At 48.6% G+C, this 27,762-nt stretch overlaps 1 protein-coding gene across 2 annotated transcripts in view; it reads left to right on the forward strand.

Annotated features, from left to right (window-relative positions):
• USP9X (ubiquitin specific peptidase 9 X-linked) overlaps nt 1–27,762 on the forward strand; it is a 1,605,828-nt gene that overhangs the window by 876,233 nt on the left and 701,833 nt on the right. For both annotated transcript variants that reach the window (XM_085622934.1, XM_085622935.1), the window contains exon 25: nt 22,189–22,314. In XM_085622934.1, the coding sequence (XP_085479060.1) occupies nt 22,189–22,314 (126 nt within the window). The remainder of the gene's footprint in view (nt 1–22,188; nt 22,315–27,762) is intronic.

Genomic DNA, 27,762 nt, shown 5'->3' on the forward strand with positions numbered 1-27,762 from the left:
TTATGTTAATTGTACATTATGATACACTGTTTCCGTGGTATAATATATTGTAACTATCATCATTGCCATTAAGTGTTAGTATTGCTTAGTATGAAACACACATATAGACACTGGCCCTTTAACTGATACATGCGCGACTTTAAAACATCGTAGTACAGCCCACACGCCAACTTGCATCGCGCTGAGAACGTTCTGCTTACAGCGCTGATAGAACTCAGTCTCCTGCATATTCGGTAAGAAGGAATTACGTTTAAAAGCTTGTAACCCACCCGAAGCAGCTTGCACTCATTTAATATCGGAACCGCGAGCATTTGCTTTAAGCGCTTACAAACATTTGTCGGCTAATGTGCCACGCCACTTAGCCTGTCTGTAAGTTGAAATAGTAACGTTACCACGTTACGTTTAATGCTTGCAGCCCACTCGAGGCAACTTGAACCTGTTTAACATTAGAACTGCTAACATTGGTTTAAAGCGTCAACGAATGCTTGTTAGTTAACGCGCTGCGCTAGCCAATCTGACTGCGAGATTAATTTGCAACGTTACTAGGCTCCAGTTAACAGCAGTAAAAACACGCATACATTTGATTTTAACATCGGAAAATAATCCGTACGCGTAAATGTAAATGGCTACTTCAATTGTCGAACGTAGCATAGTATGTAGATCACTTGATGGTGCCAGATAATATATGACAAAGATTTAGTGAGTTAAACATTGTTTGTTTTTTGAAGAATTATTAGTGATAGATACCACTCTTTGTTTCATAGATTTCCCAGATGAAGGCCAGTAGGCCGAAATGCATTGGAACAAGAATTTAAGGATTGTTGGGAACATATGGATTGTTGTAAAAGGAATTGAATACCAAGTATAAACTATTGAATACTTCCATGAATATATTTTCATAAGTATGAATAAAATACTGCAATGAAGAGCAATTTCAAGTTTGGAAAACTTTATTGATCAAAATTTGCTGGTGAATCCAGCACACCAAAAATCAGTGCCCTTTGTGACACTAGCACTGGTCAGCGCTAGTGCTTTCCTCAGTTCATAGCACATACTCCAAAGCAGGGAGTAAACGAAGGAGCACGATTTACGCCTTTAACCTAAAGATTACCTTGGAGCTGTGCACGACTATCATCTAAATCATTGTATTAAAGTCCTATCTGAAAGAAACACATAGTGATAGATTCCTTACCTTAGAATTACCCCCAGGCGTCAAACTGGATCCAGAAAGTTTTCGTCAGCAGTACCCCTGCGCGTCAGTAGGTGGCGTCGTGCGGCTCCGCGTCAGTCTTTGGCGTTGTGGTCGCTGAGATGACGTCGCGGCAGCTACTTAGCCGCTGCCCTCGCGCGCTGAGGTCAGTTCTTTCTTTTTCCGTGCCAGCAAGCGCAGATCCGGAGAGAGAGGTACCCCCAGTCACTTTTTGACTGGGTTGTTCGAGGCCTTTTTGTCTCTTCTTTGATCGACTCCTGGTGCCGAAGGGATGCCTGGCTTCAAGTCTTGTGGGGAATGTCATCGTATGATGTCGGTGACAGACCCGCACCGCGTATGTCTCTACTGCCTGGGGCGCGACCACGACCCCAAGACATTCCCCGACTGACGGGCCATGGCGCCGAAGACTTTGCGGGAACGGTCCCGAAAGTTGCTTGAAGTCCGGCAGTTGGCTCCACGCCACTCAAGGTCCCAGTCCCGTGGGAGGTCGAGGGACCGGTCGCGGATCCATCACCATCGTTCGTCTGGATCTAAGTCTTCGCATTTGAGGTCAGGTAAGACGAAGCATCACAAGAAGTCGAAGAAGCGTCATCGCTCACCGACTTCCCGTCGCGGCTGAGGGTGCGGGTGGTGCCTCCCCCGCGGCTCTGGTGGAGCCTACGGTGTCGCCGTCGGCCTACCCGCCCTTCCCGGGTCCGTCGGCGACTCTGGCCCAGCTGCAGTAATTTCTGACAGCCATGGCTCACCTCTTTGGGCCGTCGGGCCCCGTGGGCCCGACTGGGGGTTTGAGTTTGAGTTTAAAAGCACTTTTAAAGCGCACGTATACCGACGGTTTCTTGGCGCTGTAGCTAGTGGGGACTGAGGGTTAAGAGCAGGGAGAGAGGAATGGGCATTTATTCAAAGGATTTTGTGAATAGGTAGGTTTTAAGATTTTTGCGGAATTGGGGATAGAGGGTGATGGCACGAAGATGAAGGGGAAGGGAATTCCAAAGGGTTGGTGCTAGAATGGCAAATTTGGAGCCGCCCCACTTCTTTCTCCGGAAGTGAGGGATGGTGAGGAGGGACTGAGAAGAAGAACGTAGGTCCCTAGAGGGGACATAGGGAACAATCTCAGAGGAGATGAAGGCAGGTGCCAGGTCCAATCGGGCCAGGAAAGTGATGGATGCGAGTTTGAATTGAATTCTAGCCCGCACTGGGAGCCAGTGGAGAGATTTCAGAAGTGGGGTGGAGTGGTGGAATTTGGGAAGGTTGAAGGCTAGGCGGGCCGCCTGGTTTTGGATCTGTTGTAGGCGGCGCAAACTGTATGCAGGAATACCGGCATACAGAGCGTTCCCGTAGTCCAGGCGGGACACCACCATGGCCAGAATAATAAGTTTGAGAGCGGAAAAAGTAAAGAAGCGGGACACCTTGCGAATAGTACGCAGTGAGAGGAAAGAAGAAGATACCACAGAGCTAACCTGGGAGTGGAGGGTGAGTTGGGAATTGAGCTTAATGCCTAGTGTTTTAACAGAGGAGGAGGGGGCAGGAGGAGAACCAAGAGAGGGAGGCCAGCAGAGGGGGGACCAGGGGCTGGATGAACCGCCCGTCAATACCAACTCGGTTTTGTCCGGGTTAAGTTTGAGGTGATTGTGGCTCATCCAGTCCCTGATGTGAAACATGACAGTTTGAAAATTGAGGACAGCAGAAGGAGAGGAAAGATCGAAGACCAGCTGGAGGTCATCCGCATAGTTAAATACGGCGACCTCCATCTGTTGGAGAGAAAAGATAAGAGGGGCGATGTATAGATTAAACAAAAGAGGGGAGAGAGATGAACCTTGAGGAACCCCGCACTGGACTTTCCGGAAGTCCGCTGTGAAGTCACCCAGGCGAACAGCCTGGGTGCGGTCGCTCAGGAAGGAGGACAACCAGACCAGGGCAGTCCCCTCGATCCCCGCCGCCCTGACACGGGAAAGTAAGATGTTGTGGTCCACCGTATCAAAGGCGGCTGAGAGGTCGAGGAGCACAAGGGCCTGGTGATGATTAGTGTCCATACCCTCCCTGAGGGTGTCGAGGACCGACATGACCACGGACTCCGTGGAGTGTGCGGGGCGGAAACCAGCTTGGCGGGGGCAAGGGCTCCATGTTTCTCCACAAAGGAGCTCAGAGCGCAGGTGACGTGGCGCTCGAGCACCTTAGCTAGAAATGGCAGGAGGGAGATGGGGCGGAAATTGGCAGGGACAGAAGGATCTGCCCCAGGTTTTTTCAAGATGGGCACAATTACCGCAGACTTCAAGGAGCTAGGAACTATGCCTTGCGCGAGGGAGCTGTTGAGGAGGTGAAGGGGGGGATCTAGACAGGAGACAAAGATGTGGCGGAGGATATGGGCAGGACAGGGATCAAGAGGGGAGCCAGATTTGATCAGAGGCACCAATGAAGTCAGGTTTTCCCGAGTGATAGGGGGAAAGGTGGTTAGTTTGCCTTTGGGAGGGGGACATTGGGGATCCACAAAAGAAGGGGGAGGTGGGGGGATGTTGGCCTTAATGGTGATAATTTTCTGGATGAAATAATTATTAAGAGAAAGACAGAGGTCATTTGACGGGGCAGGTTTAAGCGTAGTTCTGTCCGAGAATGCCAGGTTGTAAACGATGGAGAAGATCTCCTTAGACTGGTTCTCCGCTGCTAAGATTTTGGAGGAGAAATAAGCTGTTTTGGCCTCCAGGATGCTTTTTTTGTACTGGTTAAGGATATTGATATATTCCAGTTTCAAAGTGGGGCAGTAGTTTCTCCTCCAAGCCCGCTCTGCGCGGCGAACAATTAGTTTGGTGGCTTTAAGCTCTTGGTTAAACCACCGGTTGGCGTCTTTGTCGCGTTTAGAGGTAATGCGCTTGAGCGGGGCAACGGAGTCGCAGCTGCGGGAGAGCCACTGGTCTATAGCGTCAGCCTGGGAGACGGTGGTGAGGCCCTGAAGAGGCGGGAGAGAACCAGCAAGGAGAGAGGAGAGATTCTCAAGATTGACCCGGCCCCATGATCGGACCCAGGTGTTTTTGGGTCGGGGGGGCATAGCTGGGGGAAGGATAGGAAGGAGAAATGAAATCAAATGATGGTCGGACCAGGTGCAAGGGGAGATAGATAAGGATTCCACAGGGCAGTTCAGGGACCAGATTTGGTCAAGCTGGTGACCCTTGATGTGAGTGGGGGAGTGAACATGGGGTGTGAAGTTAAGGGAGTGGAGGGTTTCGGAAAAATCCTTAGATGACAGACATTCGGCAGGATCGGAAGGCCAGAAATTAAAGTCGCCGAGGAGCAGGATGGAGGAGTTGTTGATTGCAATGATAGCCAAGACCTCCAAACAATCTGGGAGAAACTGCAGGGGGGACTGAGGAGGACGATAAGTAAGGAAACAGGTAAGAGGAGGGGAGGTGGATACTGTGCGAATCACCAGGAATTCGGTGGTAGCAATGTTAGGTAGAGGGAGAATTTGAAAAGGGAAATCGGTACGTGCGATGACTGCCACGCCGCCCCCGGCTCTGCCCGAAGGGCGGTCAGCCCTGAGGGCATAGTAGGAGGCTGGAAGGGTGGATAGGAGTGCAGGGAGGGAGTCATCGCAGAACCAGGTCTCGGTTAAGAAGAGGAGATCTGGGGCCTGTAAGTCCAGCAAGACCGAGAGTTCGTGCGAGTGGGCAACAGCAGAACGGGTGTTGAGGTAGAAAGCTGTGATGGTTTTAGGGTTTGGCGGAGGAGCAGGCCTACAGGTCGTAGGCGGGGTATCCAGAATAGGAGGAGGGTGAGGGATGGGAGAGAGGGAGGCTATGCCGAGAGCAGAGATGCGAGAGCTGGTACTGGTCGTGATGGGCCAGGGGCCCTGGTAGCTGCGAAGTAGGGCCGGGCTGTAGGTGATAGGTGGGGCAGAGTGTAAGGCCCCTAGTCCCGGCCGGTCGCGGACGGGCGCAGACGGGCTTGCCTTAGGCGCGCCTTCGGCGCGCGATCGTCGCGCCCGCTGCGCTCGTCCGCTGCGCTTCCTACCAAGACACATATTTATGGTCGTGAGGCGGGGAGTTGAAAGGGGCGTGGCCAACAGAGTGGGCGTGTCTGTGGCGCGCCTCGCGCTCGAGAATGGCGTCTGGAGGTGAGGGGTCGTTGCAGCGTGGAGCGCTGTTTAAAGAGAAGCCAAGAAGTGCAGGTAGGAGGGGAGGTGATAGAAACACGTTATCACAGTTTAAAATTTTAAAAAACAAAGTTATGCATTCTCCCGGCTTCCGCCTCAGGAGTCCAATAGCTAATGAAGCGCCTCGCTTCAGCGCTCGCTATATATACAAGAGGTCGATGGGGCGTGGCCAACAGAGTGGGCGTGTCTGTGGCGCGCCTCGCGCTCGAGAATGGCGTCTGGAGGTGAGGGGTCGTTGCAGCGTGGAGCGCTGTTTAAAGAGAAGCCAAGAAGTGCAGGTAGGAGGGGAGGTGATAGAAACACGTTATCACAGTTTAAAATTTTAAAAAACAAAGTTATGCATTCTCCCGGCTTCCGCCTCAGGAGTCCAATAGCTAATGAAGCGCCTCGCTTCAGCGCTCGCTATATATACAAGAGGTCGATGGGGCGTGGCCAACAGAGTGGGCGTGTCTGTGGCGCGCCTCGCGCTCGAGAATGGCGTCTGGAGGTGAGGGGTCGTTGCAGCGTGGAGCGCTGTTTAAAGAGAAGCCAAGAAGTGCAGGTAGGAGGGGAGGTGATAGAAACACGTTATCACAGTTTAAAATTTTAAAAAACAAAGTTATGCATTCTCCCGGCTTCCGCCTCAGGAGTCCAATAGCTAAAGTTCTCACCGTTTACTGTCAGCGGCTCCGGCATCGCTGTCTGCTTCGGCCCCTGCAACGCAGGGCCCCCAAGGATCCAGGCCTGGATCCCGGTCGATGCCGGTTGACCTTGTGACACCTCCACCGATGTCAACCTCACCGGCACCACCTCCGACGTCGCCCGTTGCACCAGACGATGTCGTCCCCGGTCTCATTCCCGATGTGGACACGGAGCCGGTACGGCATCGCCCGACGGCGATGGGGGATTTCTATCCCTATGTCCAACCTCCTTTTTTAGGCCTATTCATCAGCCTTCGGAGGAAGGGGAGGACTGGAAGGTGTCTGAGGACCCTCTCGCAGCTCAGTGCGAGTATGACCAGGACTGGGCAGAGTAGGTGGGGGATGCCAGTGGTCTTGACACATCTCCTGACTTTGGCATGCTAACTCCTCCTGCCGTGGATACAGAGGAGGGTGCTAGTTACGCAGCGGTGTTGCGTAGGGCGGCCGAGGCTCTACACCTCCAACTCCCTACAGTGGCCGTCAGGACTAACCTCCTGACAGAAGTGCTTTAGCCGGCAGCTACCTCTGCGGGGCAATGGTGCTGCCTTTTAATGATGCATTTTCTGACGTTCTTTTGGGCACCTGATCCAGACCCAACACAGGGGCTCCTGTGGATAGGAACGTGGCCCAACGCCATCGCCCGACATGGGCAACCCCCTTTTCCTCTCCCAACACCCCACCCCTGAGAGCTTGGTTGTCCAAGCCTCCACGTCCCAAAGCGCCTTCCTTAACGCTCCCCCAAATAGAAAATCCAAGAAACTGGAAAGGTCTGGGAAGAAGATTTTTCCGCCAGTTCAGGGCTGCAGTCTCTGAACACCGCATGCCTCTGGGGCAGTTATTCCCACTCTGTGTGGGATACGGTGGCGAAACTGCTGCCTCAGTGTCCGGAGGAGGCCCGGACAGTGCGCTCTCCGGCTATTGCTGAAGGGAGAGATGCAGCCAAGATCACAATTCGATGTGGCCTTGACACCGCCGACTCGCTGGGCAGAGCGATTTCCACGACAGTGGCGCTCCGTCACCACGCCTCGCTGAGGACTACTGGCTTCTCGGGTGATGTTCGCTTCAGAGCCAGAGGCATGCGCAGCAATAGTCCCAGCGTGAACGTGGGACCCGCCAAGGTGGGTCAGGGGGCCAGCGGCGGGTCAGTCCACCTCCACCCCAGCCACCACTGCCTCCAAACCTTACTAATTTGGTTTTTGAGGCCCATCAAACGCCAGTGGGCGGCAGGATTCGCTATCACCTCTCCCATGGGTGCACCATCACTACGTACAGGTGGGTTTTACAAATACTCCGAAGGGACTACTCCCTTCCCTTCGAGACTACCCCTCCAGCCATGCCACCCCAGTACCACTGCATGTCGGCGGATCACTTGGCACTTCAACAGGAAGTTGTGGCCCTTTTGGCCAAGGGGGCCATCGAGCGCGTTCCTGCACCAGAAGTAGAAGGTGGTTGTTATTCCCACTACTTTCTGGTGCCCAAGAAGGACAAGGACCTGCGTCCTATCTTAGACCTCCGGAACGTCAATCGCTTCCTCCGGAAGGAGAAGTTCAAGATGTTAACTCTGGCTCAGGTCTTGTCTGCCCTCGACCCTGGAGACTAGATGGTAGCGTTGGATCTGCAGGACGCATATTTCTATATTCCCGTCCTGCTGGCCCACCGGCGTTACCTGCTGTTTACGGTAGGCCACAAGCACTTTCAGTTTACTGTGCTCCCCTTTGGCCTTACCAGCGCCCCTCGGGTGTTCACGAAAGTGATGGTGGTGGTCGCAGCTCATCTGTGCAGGTCAAGGGTTCCAGTCTTCCCCTATCTTGACGACTGGCTGTGGAAGGCGGGATCGCTTCAGGCAGTAGTCTCCCACCTCCAGACTGCAGCCGACCTGCATTTGCTGGGGTTCTCTATCAATGTGCCGAAGTCGCACCTGATTCCTTCTCAGAAGCTCCTCTTCATCAGAGCGGTTCTGGATACGACGCTCTTTTGGGTCTATCCTCCCGAACGAAGAGTCCAGGACATTCAGGCTCTGATTCCGATCTTTCGGCCTCTATCATGGGTTTCAGTCAGGCTGACCCTGAGGCTGCTGGGCCTCATGGCCTCCTGCATCCTGCTGGTCGATAATGCCAGATGGTATATGCGGGCTCTGCAGTGGGACCTGAAGTTCCAGTGGGCGCAGCATTGGGGGAACCTGTCCGAGTCCGTCCAGATCTCGGAGGGCACTGAAAGACAATTGCAGTGGTGGCTCACAAACTGGCATTGGGTCAATGGCAGATCCTCTCCCTTCCCCAACCGGAGCACACAGTGGTGACGGATGCGCCCCTCCTGTGATGGGGTGGTCACATGGGAGAGGCAGAGATCAGAGGCCTCTGGTCTCCGGCGGAGTCCCGGCTCCATATCAACCTTCTGGAGCTTCGTGCAATCCGACTTGCACTGAAGGCATTCCTTCCCTCTGTCAAGGGGAGAGTAGTGCAAGTGTTCACGGACAACACCACCGCCATGTGGTACTGCAACAAACAGGGCGGGGTGGGGTTGTGGACCCTATGTCAGGAGGCTCTGCACCTCTGGACATGGCTGGGACATCAGGGCATTACCCTGGTGGTTCAACACCTGGCAGGTTCTTTGAATGCCAGGGTGGACGAACTCAGCCTTAGGTGCATGATGGATCACGAATGGCGTCTTCTCTCGGACGTGGCGCAAGGTCTCTTTCAACAGTGGGGGAGAGCCGCCTAAACCACTTCTGCCCAGAGTGCTGAAGAAGGTCAAGTGCGACCGGGCCCAAGACATTCTTGTGGCTCCGGACTGGGATCGAAGAGTATGGTATCCCGAGCTGCTCAGTATGACGATCGATCCCCCGATCCGACTGACTCTTCGGGAGGATCTTCTGTCCCAGCAGCAGGGGACGGTCCTCCACCCGAACGTGTCCAGTCTCCACCTCCATGCGTGGAGATTGAGCAGCAGCAGTTGATTCCTTTTGACTTGCCTCCTGAAGTTGGTAATGTCATTCTGGCGCCAAGGCGGGTCTCCACTAAGTTGGTATACGCCTGCAGGTGGAACAAATTTGTGGCATGGTGCACAGCAAAGGCTGTGGATCCCCTTTCAGCCCCTCTTTCAGAAGTCCTTTTGTTCCTTAGTTCTTTGGCCCAGCAGGGCACTATCAAGGGCTACCTTTCTTAGGCTCCCTGATCAGCCCTCTCTTTTCAAGTCCCCTGTTGTAAATAGATTCCTCAAAGGCATTACACACCTTTTCCCTCCTAATCCTTTTGTGATGCCACAGTGGGACTTGAATCTGGGTCTTGCATACTTGATGTGTGCTCCCTTTGAGCTTCTTCACAATTGTCCTCTAAATCTCTTAACTCTAAAGACTGCTTTCCTGGTTGCTATCACCTCCGCTAGGCGAGTGAGTGAGCTCCAGACTTTCTTCTAAGCCTCCTTTTCTGTCTGTCCATCCGGACAAGGTTGTGCTCAGAACCCGTCCATCCTTTCTGCCAAAAGTTGTCACTGCTTTCACATAGGGGAGACCTACGTCAGGCTAGGCACACCCCTAAGGTGGGACACCTGAAGTGGACAGCTAAGGAAGGGTTTCACCATTTTGAATTTAGTGAAACTGGGAACTCTGGGTCAGGATTATGCCCACTCTCACCAAGAAATGGTCGTATAGGAGATGTAGTCACACCAGGGGTAAATAACCCTAAATTCCATATTTAGGGGTCCTCTTGACACCACAAACTCAGAATCGTCTACTGGAAATAGAAAGAAGGACAAAGAAGAGCTAAGTCGTGAGAACAGAGGACCTGCATCAAGACTGGTGCCAAACCCTGCCTGGCTTCTTGCACTGTGACAGTCACAAAGTCCGACTCTGCCAGAGGCTGAACAGCTTCCCACCTTTGGAAAATTGTTCTTGCCTCCAACAACTGTGAGAAAGTGGCTCTGTATATGCTGTTCCCTAATAGGTACAGGGTGTACAGAGTCCACAGTCCCCCAGAGGCTGATAGAGGGCAAAGTTAGGTATGACCTTACTCTCAAAAGTGGTAGCTTGGTCGAGCAGTAAGGCAGTACCAGAGGACAGTGTAAAGCATTTATTGTACACACTCAGTCAGCAAATGGTTTCACACACTCAATAACTGAACTCTAGGCCAATGGTTTATATATATAAAATATATGCTTGTTTTATTTTTAGAACCACAAAGGGGATAAAAATATACTTTCTCAGAATGAGAGGTTGAATATAAATACTTTTGCCTTAAGCAATACATTTTTGTAAACAGTCACAGTTGGTTGCAATAAACAATCCTATTTCTCAACATAACAATGCATTGAGCTCAATGGTAAATTTAGGTCATTTGTCATAAATTACTTTTCAGATTTCTTTTGGAATTCCAGGTCTGGCTCCTAGATCCAGCCCTGGGTCAGTATTCAGAATCAAGTGATGAAAGTCGACTTAAAAACTGTAATAATTTTTAAATAATATTTAGCTATTTCAAAAGTTAGCACTTAGAAAATATTTCAAGGAAAACATTCAATGGATCTCTATGGCAAGAAATTCAAATTGCAGGTAGAGTACTTTATCGTTACTTTAGTAATCCAGGACTGGGTACCTAGACCCAGGACTGGGGTCCTTATCAAAAACAGGTAAGTAATTTTGTTTGCAGAAATGGTACGATTTTAAAAGAATATTTTAAATTTGCAAAAATAGACACTTAGAAGAAATTTCACAGAAAAGCAGACAATGGTTTCCTATGGGAGAAAAAGGAGTTAGAGGTAAGTATAGTTGTGGACACTTTTCAGAGTCAGGGCTGGGCACCAAGATCCAGCACTGGGAGCTCACCTAGGAGCAGGTGAGTAAATTCGTTTTTGTCACTTGGCTGATTTTTGGTGAATATTTGCAGTTTTGAAAGTTCACACTTAGAAGATTTTTGAAGAAAAAGCCATTTATGTTACCCTATGAGGAAAATGAAGTTAGCGGTTTAAGGGTAAGTACTCGACTGGCAGAGCTGAAATTCCGGGCATAGACTCAGGGGTCCCCCAGTGTCAGGTAGGTACAGTTGGTTCACCCTCAGCGGTTTCAAGACGGCCGGGTGCAGAGAGAGTTAGGCCCAATGTTATCCTATGAGGGATAGGGGGGCCTTGGTTGGTGGCTGCTGTCTGGCAAGCCACGCGGCTGTGGGAGCTGGGCTCCTGGTCACTTACTCAGGGCAAGTGGGGAAGTAGGTTAGTGTAGAGAGTGCACTGCCAGGGCCACTCGGGCGGCTGGGTGCAGGGTGCTTTTGAGCCCTCGGGCGCTCAATCGAAGTCAATGGGAATGTTCCGGTTTAGAAAAAGGCTGCAAGCTCGGGGACGAGGATGCTTCAGGTGCCACCACCACTTCGAGAGGTAAGTTGGGTAGTTGTAGGTTAGGTGGGTACCCCGGGATTGGGCACAGGGGGCCGCAGGGCGCCGGGTGCAGGGGTGCCTTTTGATGTCGGAAATCTTACCCTCTGGTTGATCGCGGTTGGGGTGGCACTCTGTTCTGAGGCTGCAGGCTTCTTCCGGAATGTCGAGGGGGGTCCTTGGGTGCCGGACTCGGGGTCACAGTCGCCGTGGGGTCGTCTTCAGGGTCTTTGTTCACTCCGGCACTGGCCAGGCTTGGCTGGTGCAGAGTGTGTTGGGTCCGCGGTTCCGGGCTGCTGCCAGGGTTTAAAAATAGGTTTCTTGAGTAGAGCCTCTACTCATGGGAGTCCCAGGGGCTTAGAGCCAAAAGGCAGCCAGGTCCTCCGGGGTTGGTGAGGTTGCTGGCCACGAGAGATGCCGCGCTGGTGCAGGTTCGAGAGTCGACAGGCCGGTAGGGCTGGGGCCAAAGCAGTTGGTGTCTTCTTCTCTTTTTAGCAGCTGCAGGGCAGGTCCTTGTTCTTCTTGCTCTTCTTGTAGTTTTCTATCTGGAATCTGAGGAAGGAAGGTTCAGGGTGCCCCTAAATACTAGATTTAGGGGCGTTACAGGTAGGTGAATGCCAGAGACCAATGGGTCCTTGTCCTGGGGTGGGTACACCCCCTATCCTGCCTCTCTCCTGTGGGAGGGGGGCAGTAGCCTAATCCTGATAGGGTAGGGCCTCCCATCTTCAAGATGGCGAGAGCCCGGAGATGTGCTTCACCTCGCCTCCCCCACCCGAGGGGTGGGGTGGGCAGGCTGGCACATCCCCTGTCCTTGTATGGGGTTTCTGGCCAAGCTTCCCGCCAGAGTGGGGGGTTGCAGTGGCCTGGGGAAACTCCAAATGGCGGCATGCCTTTGAAGCTTCCCTTTGCTCGTCCTGGGAGAGGAGATTTCTCACCTCACCCAGGATGTGCATTGTTGCAGGCCCGGGAGAGCAGGAGCTCTCCCACCCAGTGGTCCAGCAACGTGTGTGCTGTGTGGCAGCTTGGGCAGCCTCAGAGCAGACGTGGATTGTAAGTTAGCTGTAAGGGGGCATCTCTAAGATGCCCTCTGGGGGGCTTAGTACATTAAATCCCATACTGGCATCAGTGTGGGTTCAATGTGCTGAGAAGTTTGATACCAAACTTCCCAGGCTTCAGTGTTGCCATTATGGTGCTGTGGGGCTCGTGTTTGACGAGCTCTCAGTACCATGTACTCCTAAATGACAGCACTGCACTTACAGCGCCCAGGAATGGACCCGGGTACTGTAGGGGCACAGGGCTCCTGCTCCTGTGCCCACACCATAGGCGTAATGCACCCAGCTAGAGGGGTGGCTGACATATGCCTTGGCAGTGTAGGTGATGGGCATGGTACACAGTGATGTGTGCCATGTCGACTCTTTGTTTTGTCCTGCACCCAGACACTCAGCCTGCAAGGGCAGTGTGTGTGTGTAAGGGTACAGGGCCTCTGAGGGTGGCACAATGAGTGCTGCAGCCCTTAGAGGCCTTCCCTGGCCACAAGACCCTGGGTACCTAGGGTACCATTTACTAGGGGCTGACATGTGGCTAGGGTTTGCCAATTTGGAGTTTGTGTGGTTTAAGGAAGGAACATAGGCCCTGGGCACCTGATTGGCAGGAACCCAGGGTACACTCAATCAAAGTACATTCAGCAATTTAGCAAAAAGTGGGGGCATACCATGTAAGAAAGATGGCACTTTCTCACAACAACCAAGCAGCATCTCTCTTGGGATGAAGGAGCCACACCCCTGCGCCTGGAGGCACCGACTTCATCAACTTTGTTTTTGCTAGACCTTAGGACCACCGAGGGAGCAAGTCACCAGGAAGAGGTTGTCTTGAGTCCAGGAATCCAGCCCCATCGCTTTCACCAAGTCTTGAGACGCTGCCCCCTCCTAGAGCCTCTCAGCACCATTACACTAGGTACAGGAGATGTTGCAACTGCCTAGGCTTGTTTGCGTGTCCAGTCCAGACACCACCGATGCCGACCTGCTGTCGAGAAACTTCATTATTCACGAGGTCTTCGCGAGTGGCCTTGTTGACCTGTTTTATCTGTCTCTCCAGGTTGCCAAAGTCAAGTGAGAGTCTCTAACTACAGTGACCCGCCGGACAAAACACCTCTGCACCTGAGCTCCCATCCCAGATTTATGTAATGTTGCTTATTTCTTCAGTTTTACTTTCTCAAATAGGATGCTGTCTTAAAAAGCCTCCTGCAATTAAATTACTAAAGCCCTGCATTAAAAAATTCCATTTGACTCAAAGCTTTAAATTGTTTTCTCTCCTTTCTCTTTTCCCCAAAGGCCCTCTCCTTACATTCCAACTTCTGCATGCCTCCTCTCTGAGTATATCTTGCTCTAAGTCGCAAGCCTCTTTGCCTTTAATGTTTATTATTGTATTTCTGTAAATGACCACACCTCCATTCATGGATAACAATCTATCTCCCTTTAAACCATATCCCTGCAGCCTAACAACATCGCTCACAGCTTTCATCTACCACAAAGAAACTGGAGTAAATCAATTGAATCCACAAAGTTGACCTTGGTTCTGCAGTAACGTGCTACTCACAATAAAGCGCTTCAGTGCCTCATCAGGGCTAGTAAGCGCTATGTAAATGCAATTATAATTACATAATGTCTCTTTGTGGTTGCAAAAGGTCTGATTCTGGGAATCCCGACCTTTTGTGAATGCAAAAAAAGGCATATATCTGGCCATGGGTCTTTACCAAAAGCATGATGTCATCTGCATATAGTGACGGCAAAGCACATCAAAGTGGGAATGTAAAACCCCTATGTAAATTGTTTGCCGGCAGACAAGTTGCAATGCATTCGACAGCCAGTGCAAAAAGGGAGCGGGGAGATGACACCCCTACTTGTGCCTCTGTGGACTAGAAAAGAGTCCGAGATGCACCCATGTGTACGTATACAGGCAGAGGTTTCAGCATATAATACTTTGAAATTTAGAATCCTGGGGCTTATTTCCATCCTGTGCAGAACCACGGATAAAAAACAGGACACTTTCGAGAGTCAATTGCCCTCGCTGCTTCAAGTAGCACCAATATGCACCTAATATGATGTAACAGTGCAAAGAGAATCCGTAAATTATTGGACTTGGCTCTTCCTGACATAAACCCAGATTGTTCTGGTAACATGAGTCTTTTCATTAGGGGATTTAGTCAGTTGTCCCTGGTTTTAAAATGACAGTGATGACTGACTCTCTAGTGCTCGGTGGTAACATGCCGCAGCCTACAGCCTCATGGAACATATTTGCCAACCTCTGGCCTAGATAAGCTTCTTTGTAGAACTCAGCTGTGAGTCTATCGGAACCGGAGTCCTTCTCAGCTGGCAAACCGTCAAATGCTTCTATGATTTCTTGTATGCCAATGGGCTTCTGCAAGAAAGTACAGCTGCTGCTTTCTATCCAGGTCAACACTACGCCATATAAGTAGTGTTCTATTTCACTAGGGTTTATGGTGGTTTGGCGTGAGTATAGGTCTGCATAGTGTGACCTAAATGCATAAAGGATACTCTCGTTCCCCATTACCAGTTCACCAAAGTCATTTTTCATGGTGTGGGCCACTGTTTTCATATAATTCTGTATTAGCAGCCATTCTAGTGTTTTACTGGGTCTTTCTACTTCGCCATATTTCCGATCAACCATCTCCCCACGCAAGAACTTACATTCTCTTTCAGCTAACTGCCTATGAGGAATCAGGGTGTCGTTCAGCACTTTTTTTTTTGTAAAAATAATTATATTAAGTTTTGCAAACAAAGTTGTACAGTGGCAAAAGAAAAGAATTGTATAGACCGAAGGGAGAGTTACTTTGATTGGAAGGGGAAAAGGCTGTGCACAAAGTGAGACATAAATCCATTATATACTTGGTACATATCATTTCTCTGATATTGAATAATGTACAGAAGCATTATGCATGAATATCATCTTGGATACATATGAGGTGCTTACATTTCCGAAAGAGTGTTACATTCATGGTCTTACTACATGTATAACAAACTGTTGCTAATAGATGAAAGAATAAGTCTCCATATGAGTAGGCAATAAGGGAATTCTGTATAAGACCCGATGTATGTATCAGATGTGCACAGCTATGAGTAGAAGGAAGTGTTTGTCTTACATAAATGGTGGGAAGATGGTTATGTGAATGACCTTGGGGAATGGTAACATGTTGCGGACATATATTTTAGCAGTCGTGAAAGTATTTTTCTAGCGGGAGAGTGACTTTCTCAAAGGGGAGATCCTGGATGTTTGTGCAGAAAGGCACGATCGTCCAGCGCCCTCCATATTGAACAACGAGGGGTTCTCCACTGTGACATCTGAAGTGCGATGTTATCAGCACCTCTAAGAAAAGTCAACCGTTCTTGCCACATGTGAAATGAGACCGCTTTGAAGTTTTTCCAGTTTTCCAGTTCTTTAGTACCAACTTGCACTGTAATACGTTTGAGGTCATGTTCTGTAGCAGTGATACCCAACATACGGCTCGGGGCAGCATGTGGCCCTTCTGACCTTTACATGCAGCCCCCTCATCAAATGCAGAACTTGGCTGCTGTTTACTCAACTCGGCACTAGCATCGAAAAGATGTTAAATAAACGGTCAAGCGTTTATTTAAAGGTTAATTAAACTTAAAGGAAGGAAGTAACTGGGGTGTTCTGCAGCACTTAACTTTAGAAATGCCTTTATTTGTAAAGGCATCTAGCAGGGAAAGTGTGATACAGTTTGTTCACAAGTTAAAAAGGGTATTTCATTCACAAGCAGAACTGTTTCACTTTAGTACATCAAATTATATCAGTGCATTGAGAAGAAGTTTTTAATAGAATGATAGTTTTCAAACATAAATTTAGAAACTCGTTTTTCACCTCACCATGACATAAATGCCAACAGTGAAATATGAGGCAAGTTAGTGGCACGTGTTGCTATTATACATGAACAGCATTATTTTTTTTAAACTTTAGCAGAGGAGGTGGTTTTGTACAGCACACATCTCAAGTCATGTATTTTGAGGTCCTCCTAATAATGAAGAAAAAGTGAAATCAAACAATTGACTAGGATCACACACATTTGGTTAAGTGGAGAAGCTGACATTATTCCCAAAATTCTGGTTTCTTATCGCGCAATTCAGACACTCGCTTTCCCTACACTCACCTTACTGCCGAACTCCTTTCCCCACCCCCGACCGCCACCCCGAATGCCACCTGCTGGCATCAATGCGGCCCTCGGTCACATCACAGACCAAACTTTTTGGTCCCTGGGAAAATGGTTGCGAGTACCCATGTTCTATAGCAGGGGTACTCACAAACTTTCTCTCGGGGGCCAAATTTACAGTGTGGTTTGTGGCTAAGGGCCGCACCGGTGGGTATACAGTTCATTGGGGATTTGTCCATCAGAAGAACCGCACTTGAACACAAGCTGCTTTTCCCCACAAGCTTTTATTAGGTATGGTTCGTCGCGCTTGCCTGTAATTATTCACACCTGACTGAGCCCGACGCGTTTCGATGACTCTCTTCCTCAGAGGCTCACACAGTCAGTAGTATGCGAATGAAAGTTCCCCGAGTCCTTGTTTGGCAGTATATCGTACGCAACCTGCTGTCTCATATAGAGCAGCCCATTTGGTCATACGACATACTGCCAAACAGGGACTCTCTCTCTCCCAGTCTCACTCTCTCTGTCCTGGTCTCCCTCTCTCTCTCTGTCTCCCTCTGTCTGTGTCCCTTTGTCTCCCTCCCTCTCTGTCTCCCTCTCTGTCTCCCCCTCTCTCTGTCTCCCCCTCTCTCTGTCTCCCCCTCTCTCTGTCTCCCCCTCTCTCTGTCTCCCCCTCTCTCTGTCTCCCCCTCTCTCTGTCTCCCCCTCCCTCGGTCTCCCCCTCCCTCTGTCTCCCTCTGTCTCCCTCCCTTTGTCTCCCTCCCTTTGTCTCCCTCCCTTTGTCTCCCTCTGTCTCCCTCCCTTTGTCTCCCTCTCTCTCTCCCTCTCTCTCTCCCTGTCTCCCTCTCTCTCCCTGTCTCCCTCTCTCTCTCCCTGTCTCCCTCTCTCCCTGTCTCCCTCTCCCTCTCTCTCTCCCTGTCTCCCTCTCTCTCTCCCTCTTTCTGTCTCCCTCTGTGTCCCTCTGTCTCCCTCCCTCTCTCCCTCCCGGTCTCTCTCCCTCTCTCCCTCCCTCTCGCTGTCTCCCTCCCTCCCTCTCGCTGTCTCCCTCCCTCTCTCTCGCTGTCTCCCTCCCTCTCTCTCCCTCGGTTCCCTCTCCCTGTCTCCCTCCCTCCCTCTCCCTCCATCTTCTACATCTCTCTGCCACTCTCTGTCTGAGAACTCATTGTCCTTGTGACCAAAATTAAACATGCGCCCATTCTAAAACTCGCCAAGTTCTACAGGCCATGCTGACCTGTAAGTGGTAACTGGTTGAAGATTAGATTCTGTGTGCTGATTTTTGGCGTCATCGGTGATCTTTGGCAGTTGCCAGCCCACAAATACAAGCCCCCTGAATATGGGCCAAACGTACGTTAAAAATATTTTACTGTCATTTATTTTTGGAAAATGGAAAACAAGCACAGTCCAGCAACATCAGTGGACAATTAAACTATGCGTCATTTCTCATGTTTATTCACATCTTTGCTTGGAGCAGTATGTGGCAAGAAGGAATATCTATTTACAATCATTTAACCACCTGTGTGGCAGCTCGGGATGAGACAGCTTCCCGGGCCACAGCCGCACCCGAGCACTTCACAGGTCTTTAAAAGACCATTTGCATGTTAATGAGGCCTCGCTGTTTCACCCCTTCTAAGATGCCCTGCAGCGCCACTCTGCCTATTGCTTAAAGATTCAGCCCCCCCCCTCCCCCGAAATCAGCTCCACACTGCCTATAGCTTAAAGATTCAAGCCCCCCTCCCTCTCTTCCCCCCCCCCGCCGAAATTTGGCTCTAGTTACGCCTCTGCTTGCGAGGCACTGGTTTTGCGCATGCCTCTTTCATCCCTTACCCAGTGAATGCGGCCCCCGAGGAGTAACAACAGGCGGAATTGCAGTTGATTGCCAACTGATTGTTGTTTTACACGAGGGCCGCATGGAAAGGGCTGGCGGGCCGCAACTGGCCCGCGGGCCGTACTTTGAGTACCGCTGTTCTATAGCATACTTATTTTCTAGCTCTGCCAGTATTCTCTGTAGTTACTTCAGTTGTTTGCATCGCCCTTAATATTCCAGAGTATTTGCAAATCATGTATTCGCTAATGAACACTTTAAATGTTTAGCTAGACTGCGGTGGGCCTCCAGCGGCTCTTAGATGCCTTTGGGGCCCACATGCAGTCGCTGGATTTGGTAGTAAATTTTGGAAAGCCTCACATTATGTCATCTGGTCATAGAGTAAGAAAACCTAAATCTTTTTATTGTAATGGGCTGGAAGTGCCTGCGGTCTCTTCTTTTACATATCTAGGGGTTGTTTTTGATGATAGGTCTTCTTGGATACCCCAACAGAAAATCAAAAAGAATGCTATTATTCGATCCTCTTTAGGTCTAATGGGGTTTGCAAAGCGATTGGGGGCCAGACCTATTGAGAGTATATTAAAAATATATAGGGCAAAGTGTCTGGCGATCGCGGTTTACGGTTCCTCTATGGGGTTTTAAAGAACAGGCTGGTATGCAAATAGCGGAAAATAATTTTTTCCGCAGCCTTTTATCTGTTCCACAATCTACCCCAACTTTCTCTATACATCAGGAACTGGGGATAGGTTACATTTCTGATAATGCTCTGCTGGCTCAAAACCTGGTTAAACCCTGAATTGACCTTGAATCACCAGATCCTACGAGATTGTGTTAACTTGGATAACTCCAATAAGATTAAGTGGCTGTCTTATGTTAAATGTATGTTAACTAAATTGGGGTAGAGAGAGTTATTGAAAGCCCCTGAAAGGTCCGGAAGGAGGATGTGTTGTGGGTGAAAACAAATTTTAAGAACCTATTGTCTGTGGAACGGGAAGAACATGAGTTATGTAAACCCTTAGTTAGGGCCCATTTTTTTTTTTAACAAAAACGAATACCCGTATTGAACCTTATTTGCTAACAGTAAATAAGCCCTTCCATCGTTGGCTTTTAACTAGGTTCCGTTTTAATTTGGTTCCTTTTTTATTATGCGACCTCCTGGAGTGGTGTAAACCTGAGAATGCAGACCCTTGTCAATGTGAGAACTATTCTCCCCAGGATACTCTTCATTTTATGATGTTTTGTCATTTTTACACTGCTATTCGTATTAAGTATTTAATCCCATCCTGAGAGGAAGGGGTTTTTTGCAGGTCAGATCAGCGCTACTTTATCTGCAGACATTGAACACTCCCTGGGATATTTTTAACATTGCGTGTTTCTTGGTTGCTGCTATGAGTCTTAAGAAAAATAGAAATCTGTTGTCGAATACTGCTTAAAATCCAACTGTTATTATATATGCAAATCAAAAAGTCTGTGATTTTTGGTCATAATGAATTTTATAAGAGGGATTGTTTTACACATTTTGTCTGAATGTTTGTATTTATTGTCCATGTTTGTTGTGTACTGTACTTTTATTATTTTAAACTAATCGAATAAAGTGACTTGACTGACTGACAAATGTTTCCCTACTGTAAACAGCAGAGCTGCTCATCCCACATTCATATCAAAGAATTCTATAATGACAGTCCGCCTCTTCTTGGGGAGCACAACTTCCCAAGGGCTCCTGACAGAAGGCACCACTGGCTAGTATGACGTATGGGCTCTTTGGCCTCAAGAACTAATAGAATAGGACAATCACCAGACAGTCTGTGTAGCAGGTATATTAAATCGGTAATCCAAGGCAGGACCTCCAATGATGCAAACCAAAGGTCTGTGCATTAACACGTGTCACAGAAAGGAATAATATTAATAAAAGTAGGCTTTTTCATACCCTTTCTTCACACACCAAATGTCACGCAGTCCATCCATGTCAAACATAGTTAAAGAAGTCTATCAGATTGTGGGTAGTCCACCCTGTTTGGGTTGTCACTGTCATCCTCTAGCTGTAGTGTTAAGTTAAAATCTCCGCCCCATATTATATTCGCTATATCACAACGATATCTTCTGAGCCTGTGCATAGTTGCTTGCTATGCCTCCGGGCTCTGAAATCTGCTTTTCTATTTGCAATTATGTCGGTTGTTGCATGAGTGAGCTGCAGGCACTTTCAGTGCAACCACCCTACATCCCCTTCTTTCAAGGACTCTGGTGGCTTACATTCTGAATGCTGTGACACCCTTCCAGTTTGGGAAATCGATCAATCTACAAGCGTTCTTTGCTCCCAGTCTCTGCTTGACTGAGGAGAGGTTCCATTGGTTGCATCCAAAAGGATTTAAGTTTTTACATTGATCATACCAAGGACCATCAAGTGGATGATCAGGACTTTGGGTGCTAAGAAATAAAAGGCTGCACTGAAGAGTCCCCTATCGAGGTGCATAGTCCTCTGCATCAAGAAGTGGTACGCTCTAACCAAGAAGCAACCACCAAAGGGCCTGAGAGCCATACCTCCAGGACCAAGGTCACTACCACTGCATTGACAAGAGGGGTCCATGTTCTCCAAACCTGCCAAGCTAAGACCTGAGCAGTGGTATACACTTTCACGTAGCAGTGCTACCAGGTCTTATTGGAGGGTCACTTCACCCTCTCCGTTCTTGAAGACTTTGATCTGAGCCCACTCCACATTCCTTCCACCTTGTTTTGGTAACTGTTCTAAGAAGGAGAATGTGCTGTGAGAAGTATCCATTAGAGTGCAAATTATTTCAGTAATACTTGCTGATAGATACTTTATATAACGACAAATACCTCACCACCCTTCTACCTGCCTGTTCTCTAGAATTGCCTCTGGTAACATCTAATTAGGTCCCAAGTTAATAAAGCCCACACTGTTACCTACAATTATATGTTCATGCTCCATGTCTGAGAGTGCAGAAAGGGATGAAGACTGACATCGGTTCACAGGGGTGGCGTTTATAGGCGGCCCTTCTTCGACACTTCTGTGATAGTTTTGAGTCAGTGTGAAGCTGCAAAGAGCAAATGACTGTTTGCAGGACCACTGCTACAAAATTTACCAGATACAGTCTAGCCTTTTGGGGGATTTTCTAAAGTGATGAATCTGTGGTAAGGTATCTACATGAAACAGTGTTACCAAAGGTATGTAACTTTGTCTTCAAACTTCCTGATAAGCTACAGTAGCCGGGCCAGGAGGACATGTATGTATCAGTGTTGAACACTGTTGCTAAAAGTGTTGTTTATGTCTTGTAATCCAGCTATATTTGGAATACATTTTGAAGCCCAGGATTTTTATCACAGATTGTGGGACCAGAAAGGAGTAGGATGATGAAAAAGTCTGAACTCAGTCTTTTTGCTATTCATCATCCAGATGCCTATGCAGTCACACAAGAGCCGACAGTGAGGGATGTGGTTAACCCACTGCCCCGCATTCCCCACCCCCCCTAATTTTTATATAATTTGTATATTTGGGATCAGCTATACATCATTTCTTTTTGCTTGAAATTGGTAAATCTAAGGGGTTCTTGCCAATCTGCCAAGTTTTCACAGGGATTAAAAAGATCTTGGGCACAACACTTATCGTGGGGAAACCCATAGGATAAGGAGCATTTATATTTAATCACACTTCTGAATCATTGTTACAGGTCTGTAACTTTATTTTACTTAAGTCTTTTGTGAACATTTACTAAATGCCTGTTAAAACGTTTTGCCATTTTATTTTTGTAACTTTGTGGTTTCCGTTCTTTTTAGGCTTCAAAGTTCATCCCTGACATCTGTGTTATAAAAGCCATACAGAAAATAATTTGGGTGTCAGGCTGTGGTTCTATTCCATTGGTTTTCAGCTCCAATGATGAAATAAGTAAAATCTATGAAAAGGTATGTATTTTGCAAAGCTGTTTTAAGTTGTGGCCTTCCTAGTTGTCCTTCATTCACTAAGTATATTAATGAGTTATCTAACAGAAGCAACACATCATGGAACATTAAGTCAAAATGTGGCTATGTTAACCATCCTTGCTGTGGACCATGGACCATGGCAGCTGTGCCAAAAGTGTTCACTATGGATATTTATTTTTCTAGAACATACTTTTATTTGCCTCAGCGTGAAAATCAAAAGTTAATTTAACCCCAATTGTCTCACTTTTGGTTTCCTGGAACATCTACGCTTCTTTATACACCGAAGAGGAGTGAGAAGTATTTGGTAAGGGTATACCCTCAGCTTCCCTGTTTTACTATGCAATAAACACAAGGAGAGGGGAGACCCAGTTATTTATGACAGTGTCTGTCTTGCTGGGGGTCGCCAGTAGATAGTTATAGTTAGGACCGTGTTTCCATCGGAAATCTCAAAATTCTATTTTGAATAACTTTGGCGCCGGTTGACGAATCTTAACGAAATTTTCAAAACTAATGGGGCGCTCCGCTCAGCTCCTACCCTGAAAGTCTCGGGGTGATTCGTCAAGCGGGGGCCGAGAAAAAAGGGGGTCCCAAAACGCGTTTTCCCCATGCATTTTCCCATAGGACCTTTAGTCGAAGGTACAGCCTGAATGGCTGAACAGAATTACTTGAAATTTGGCAGAGAGGTAGTCCTCATGCCTTTTGCATATATGGAGTCAATCTGTTCAGTAGTTCCTGAGAAAATTGCCGTTAAAAGCACATACATATCTATAGCCGCGCACCGTGCGCGCACCCTAATGTGTGCGAGCGTAATTCTGATTGGTTGTTACATGTCAGTCAACGTTCGAATCGGTCTAAATCAGGAAGTGTCGGCCGACATTTTGTTTGTTTTCAGTGCGAGAGTGGAAAAGGAAGGTGGCGAACGTGAAAAGGGGGCAGGGTAGAGAGTTCCTGACCCCCTAGCCTTGGTCAGGGGGTCCCTGAAGGACCCCGAAGGCAGAAAAAAACATAACATTTTTTTTTTCTAAATTGCGCGGTGCGCGCACGGTGAAAAACAATAAAAATAAATAACATTAATACGTAGTTTATTGAAAAAAAATATATTAAAATTATAATACATACATAACTTAGCATTTTAAAAAACTTACAAATTCACTGAAAAAAACCATAGGTTTCACACACGTTATAGTTGGGAATTAGCATTTAAAAAACCTTGCAAATTCACTTAAAAAAACCATACGTTTCACACATGTTATAGTTGGGTGGATATTTCACTAGTAAAAAAACCATTCAAATTCCCCCGTTATAGTTAGTTGAGATAACTAACTCGCGCGACCGCCACTCTATCACAAGGATGATGTCATCAGTGATGTCATGAGTGATGCCACTGACCATGTCATGAGTGATGTAATATGTGACGTCATGAGCAGAGGATTGCGGGCGCGCGAGTTATAGTTATCTCAACTAACTATAACGGGGGAATTTCATTGGTTTTTTACGAGTGAAATATCCACCTAACTATTACATGTGTGAAACCTATGGTTTTTTAAGTGAATTTGCAAGGTTTTTTAAATGCTAATTCTTAACTATAACGTGTGTGAAACCTATGTTTTTTTCAGTGAATATATATGTGTGTGTGTATATTACCTACTGGCGGTCGCCAGTAGGTAGTTATAGTTAGAACCTAGTTTCCATAGAAAAAGCATTTTTTGATTTGCTAATAACTTTGGCGTCGTTTAACGAATGTTAGCGAAATTCTCCAGAAAAAAGGTCTATCCAGGTCCCCTCCTATCCTGAAAGTTTGGGGGTGATTCGTTAAGCAGGGGCTGAAAAAAAAGCAGGGGTCCCAAAAAGTGTTTTCTTACTGTTAATTTCCATTTGAAATTTTAGTACAGGCTACAGCCCGAACTGCTGAACGGAATTACACAGAATTTGGCAAAAGGTAGAGCTTGGTTCAGAAAGCGACCTTTTTTTAAAAAAAATTGTACTTCCGTTTAGTAGTTGCTGAGAAATTAAAAAAATAAGTCAAAAAATAATTTTCCCATAGGAAACATTTGACAAGGCTACAGCCCGAACTGCTGAGAAATACAAAAAAATAGCTTCGATATCTGGAGCAGCGCTGGGTTCGCGCACTCTCCTGACCGCACGCTTCACTGTGATTGGGTGCCACAACCACGAGCTTAACTGTGATTGGCTGCCAACACTGCAAACTAGGAAGTGTGGGCAGCCATCTTGTGACTCAGTAGAACCGAGTTACAAGAAAACAGTTGAAAAAAGATTAAAAGAAAAGAAAAGGGGGCAGGGTAGAAAGACACTGACCCCCTAATCCAGCTCAAGGGGGTCCCACAAGGACCCCCAGGCCTAAAAATTATTTGTTTATAAAAAAAAGTCAGAATGCGCGCTGGGTGCTCGAATCTGGATGAGAAAAAAAAGAAAATGAAGCAGGGGCTCCCCCACTCCATTTAAATGAGCCCCTGGGTGGGCCAGGTTCCGGGGGCAATCCTATGATTATATTGCGGGGGCCTGCGGGGCCTCCGCAGCCCCGGGGACCGCCACCGTCCATGTAAATTAGGTGCGGGATGGCACATGGCCCTCCCGCAGCCCCGGGGATCGCCACCCTGCGGGGCTTTAATTAAATTAGCAGGGTGAGCCTCGCGGGCCCCCCAGAGCCCCAGGGACCACCTCCTCCCTGGGGCTTTGAAAATAGATGGAGGGGGGCCGTGCGGTCCCCCTCCTGGAGTGCTTGATGGCCTTGGGGACCGCCACCCCCCAGGGCCGGGTCCTCCAATGTCCCGGGGTATGCACCCCCGGGACATTGCCGTCTGCTATGACAGGGCGGGAGCATGGCTTCCACCTTGTGATAGCAAACCGTGGTTTGCTTCGTTGAAGCGAGAGGAGGAAAACCTCGCCTCGCTTCAATAAAGGAAGGAGAATTGCTTTTGGGCAAGGGAAGCTGCATGTTAGCTGCTCCCATTGCCCAAAAGCAATGCCGGCTTCCGCAGGAGTCGGGGAGCCGGCGGGACTGTGGGGACATTGGGGCTCCCCCCACGGTCCCCAACAGAGAGACCAGGCTCTGGGGGATGGGGTCCCCGGGGCCAGAAGTAGCCTGGGAGGGGGGCCATGCGGCCCCCTTAAAAAAATAAATGAATGAAAAAGAACGTTTAAAAAAAAAAAAAGTTTGGAGTCGCGACCCAGTCCACCCCCCACAAACAAATGTGATCGCAACCTTCTGAAATCTGGAATGTAACAAATTGGCTGATGTGAGGTTGAACAAATGAGAATCATAGTTATCTATGGATGTACATATAAAACATTTTATTTATAGAAAAACAATAAAATAAAAGTAGGTACAGCCATGGCGTGTCATCCCTTGACTATCTGTAAATTGCAGCCTGCAGGACAAAAAGTAAGATAAGATTGTGTGTTAAGCGCCCATCAAAAGAGAGAGAGAAAGAGTGAGAGAGAAGAAGAGCGACCAAAAGAGAGAGAGAGTGAGAGGAAGAGAGAGGAAGAAAGTGAGAGAGAGAGAAACAGAGAGAAGAAGTTAGAGAGAGCGGAAGAGAGAGAAAGAGTGAAAGAGAAAGGAAGAAAAAGAGAAGGAGTGTGAGACTGAGAAAGGAGGAGATGGAGAGTGACTGCGGACAAAATCCTCACAGCTCACCTTTCCGCCAGCGGTGTGTCTCCAACAACGTGCCAGGACATACTCTAACCCTCAAGCACTCTCATTTGAAACATAGTATAGAATCAGTAATGGCCGAATATTTACAACTGCACGTATATTCATCGCTGTGCTGCCCCTGCGCACCCAGGCTGCTGCATCCCAACCACTCCCGCCGCCCAGAGGTGTCTGCTTGCGCCTGCACACCCAGGCTACTGCACACCATCCACTCCCACCGCCCAGAGGTAACTGCCCGCTGCTGCGCAAACAAGCCTCTCTGCTCACCTTCCGCCACCGGCGTGTGTGTAAGAGGGCCCACCACATGCCGAAGCAACCTCCTCCGCTGTTGCGGGATTCTCGACACAGGCACCCAGCGCATGCTGCTGCACTGCGCCGGGGAGTCATGTCTGTACAGCCAGCTGCCTTTGGCGGTCCTGCCGAGCTCACAATTCAAATCGGGTCTTGATTGCCAGGATGGTGTATCCAGGCCACGCATCATCGCAGGCTGCCCACCCGCTCAGCTCTGGTGGCACAAATTCAGTAGAACTCAGGTTATCGCCACGTGGAGGGAGGTCCGTGTCAGGAAAAGTGCCTCAGCTGCCACCAACTCTTTGTACTTCAAGACAAGGGAGAGAATGGAAATGGCCTCCAGCACGTGCGCCTGGCCCTTTTTATTGGCAGGGTCACGTGTCCAGTGACGGTGTGGTGTGGGTATAAAACCATCTGTGAGGGAGTGGCTGTGGCTTACTGAGAACAAAACCTGTGACCAGCAGATCACTACAATGAAAACCTGGGCCATGTAGCATTGCCGTCCTTCCCTGTAAGCGTAAGCGGAGCGAGCTGGCCTGGCGTATGCCAGTTCTACCTGAGGCTGTGAACAATGACTCCGGAGCTATGGGCGTGGTTCCGTCCTGGGCTGTATGAGGAATCAACTGATGCGGGTGTTCCTGTTGTAGTACTGCCGCCACCCGGGCCGCCAGCGCCAATGTGTCGTCTTGTGACCCAAGTCCCACAACATGGCCAACATGGAAGGTAGGGGGAATCACTGACCCTACATTCATCCATACATGAAAGTTTGTGCACATGACATATCTGTGTGGATATTAATGTTTATTGCACATTCAGTGGAGTTTTGCAACTGTAGCAATACATGGCCATGCAAAGCCCAAGTTTCAGTTTTTGGCACATGGAGGGCAGCCAATTAGAGCCAAGCTTGTGCTCGGGGGTTAGACTCCGCCAACATATGTACTTATCCAATCACTCCGCCAATCCCCAAGCACTTTTAAATTTACTATAAACTTTCCTTGCAGTACTCTAATGGTCCAGTCTCTACCTATGTACTTGTACAATGACCAAGACAAAGTTACATAACCGAAGTTTTCCCCACTGCCAGAGGTAACATGGTGGCGTGCGCTGTCCACAGCAGAATGTAATGTGGCTCGGCCCAGGGGCAGCATCATGCATACATAATGAACACACGGACACAGTTAGATAGATAGTGGAACTAGGTACGGGCACATGCGCTCGGCTCCTTTTTATTACCTGGGTCATATGTCCAGTGACGTCTGTGCTGGATGCGTGTGGGGCGAGTGTAAGCCAGCCCTCGGGTAATGATTAGTGCTGGCAACAAGTACAACAGTAATTATCGGATCACACACAGAGATTCAGTCATAAAGGGTCTAGTGCTGCACTAAGGTAGGGGCACCAGATGTGAAATACACAAAAGATTCTATCGTAAAGGGTCTATGACTTTTGGTGCACTGAGGTAGGGGCAG

This window comes from Triturus cristatus, chromosome 8 (assembly GCF_964204655.1).
Source record: "Triturus cristatus chromosome 8, aTriCri1.1, whole genome shotgun sequence".
Classification (NCBI taxonomy): Eukaryota; Metazoa; Chordata; class Amphibia; order Caudata; family Salamandridae; genus Triturus; species Triturus cristatus.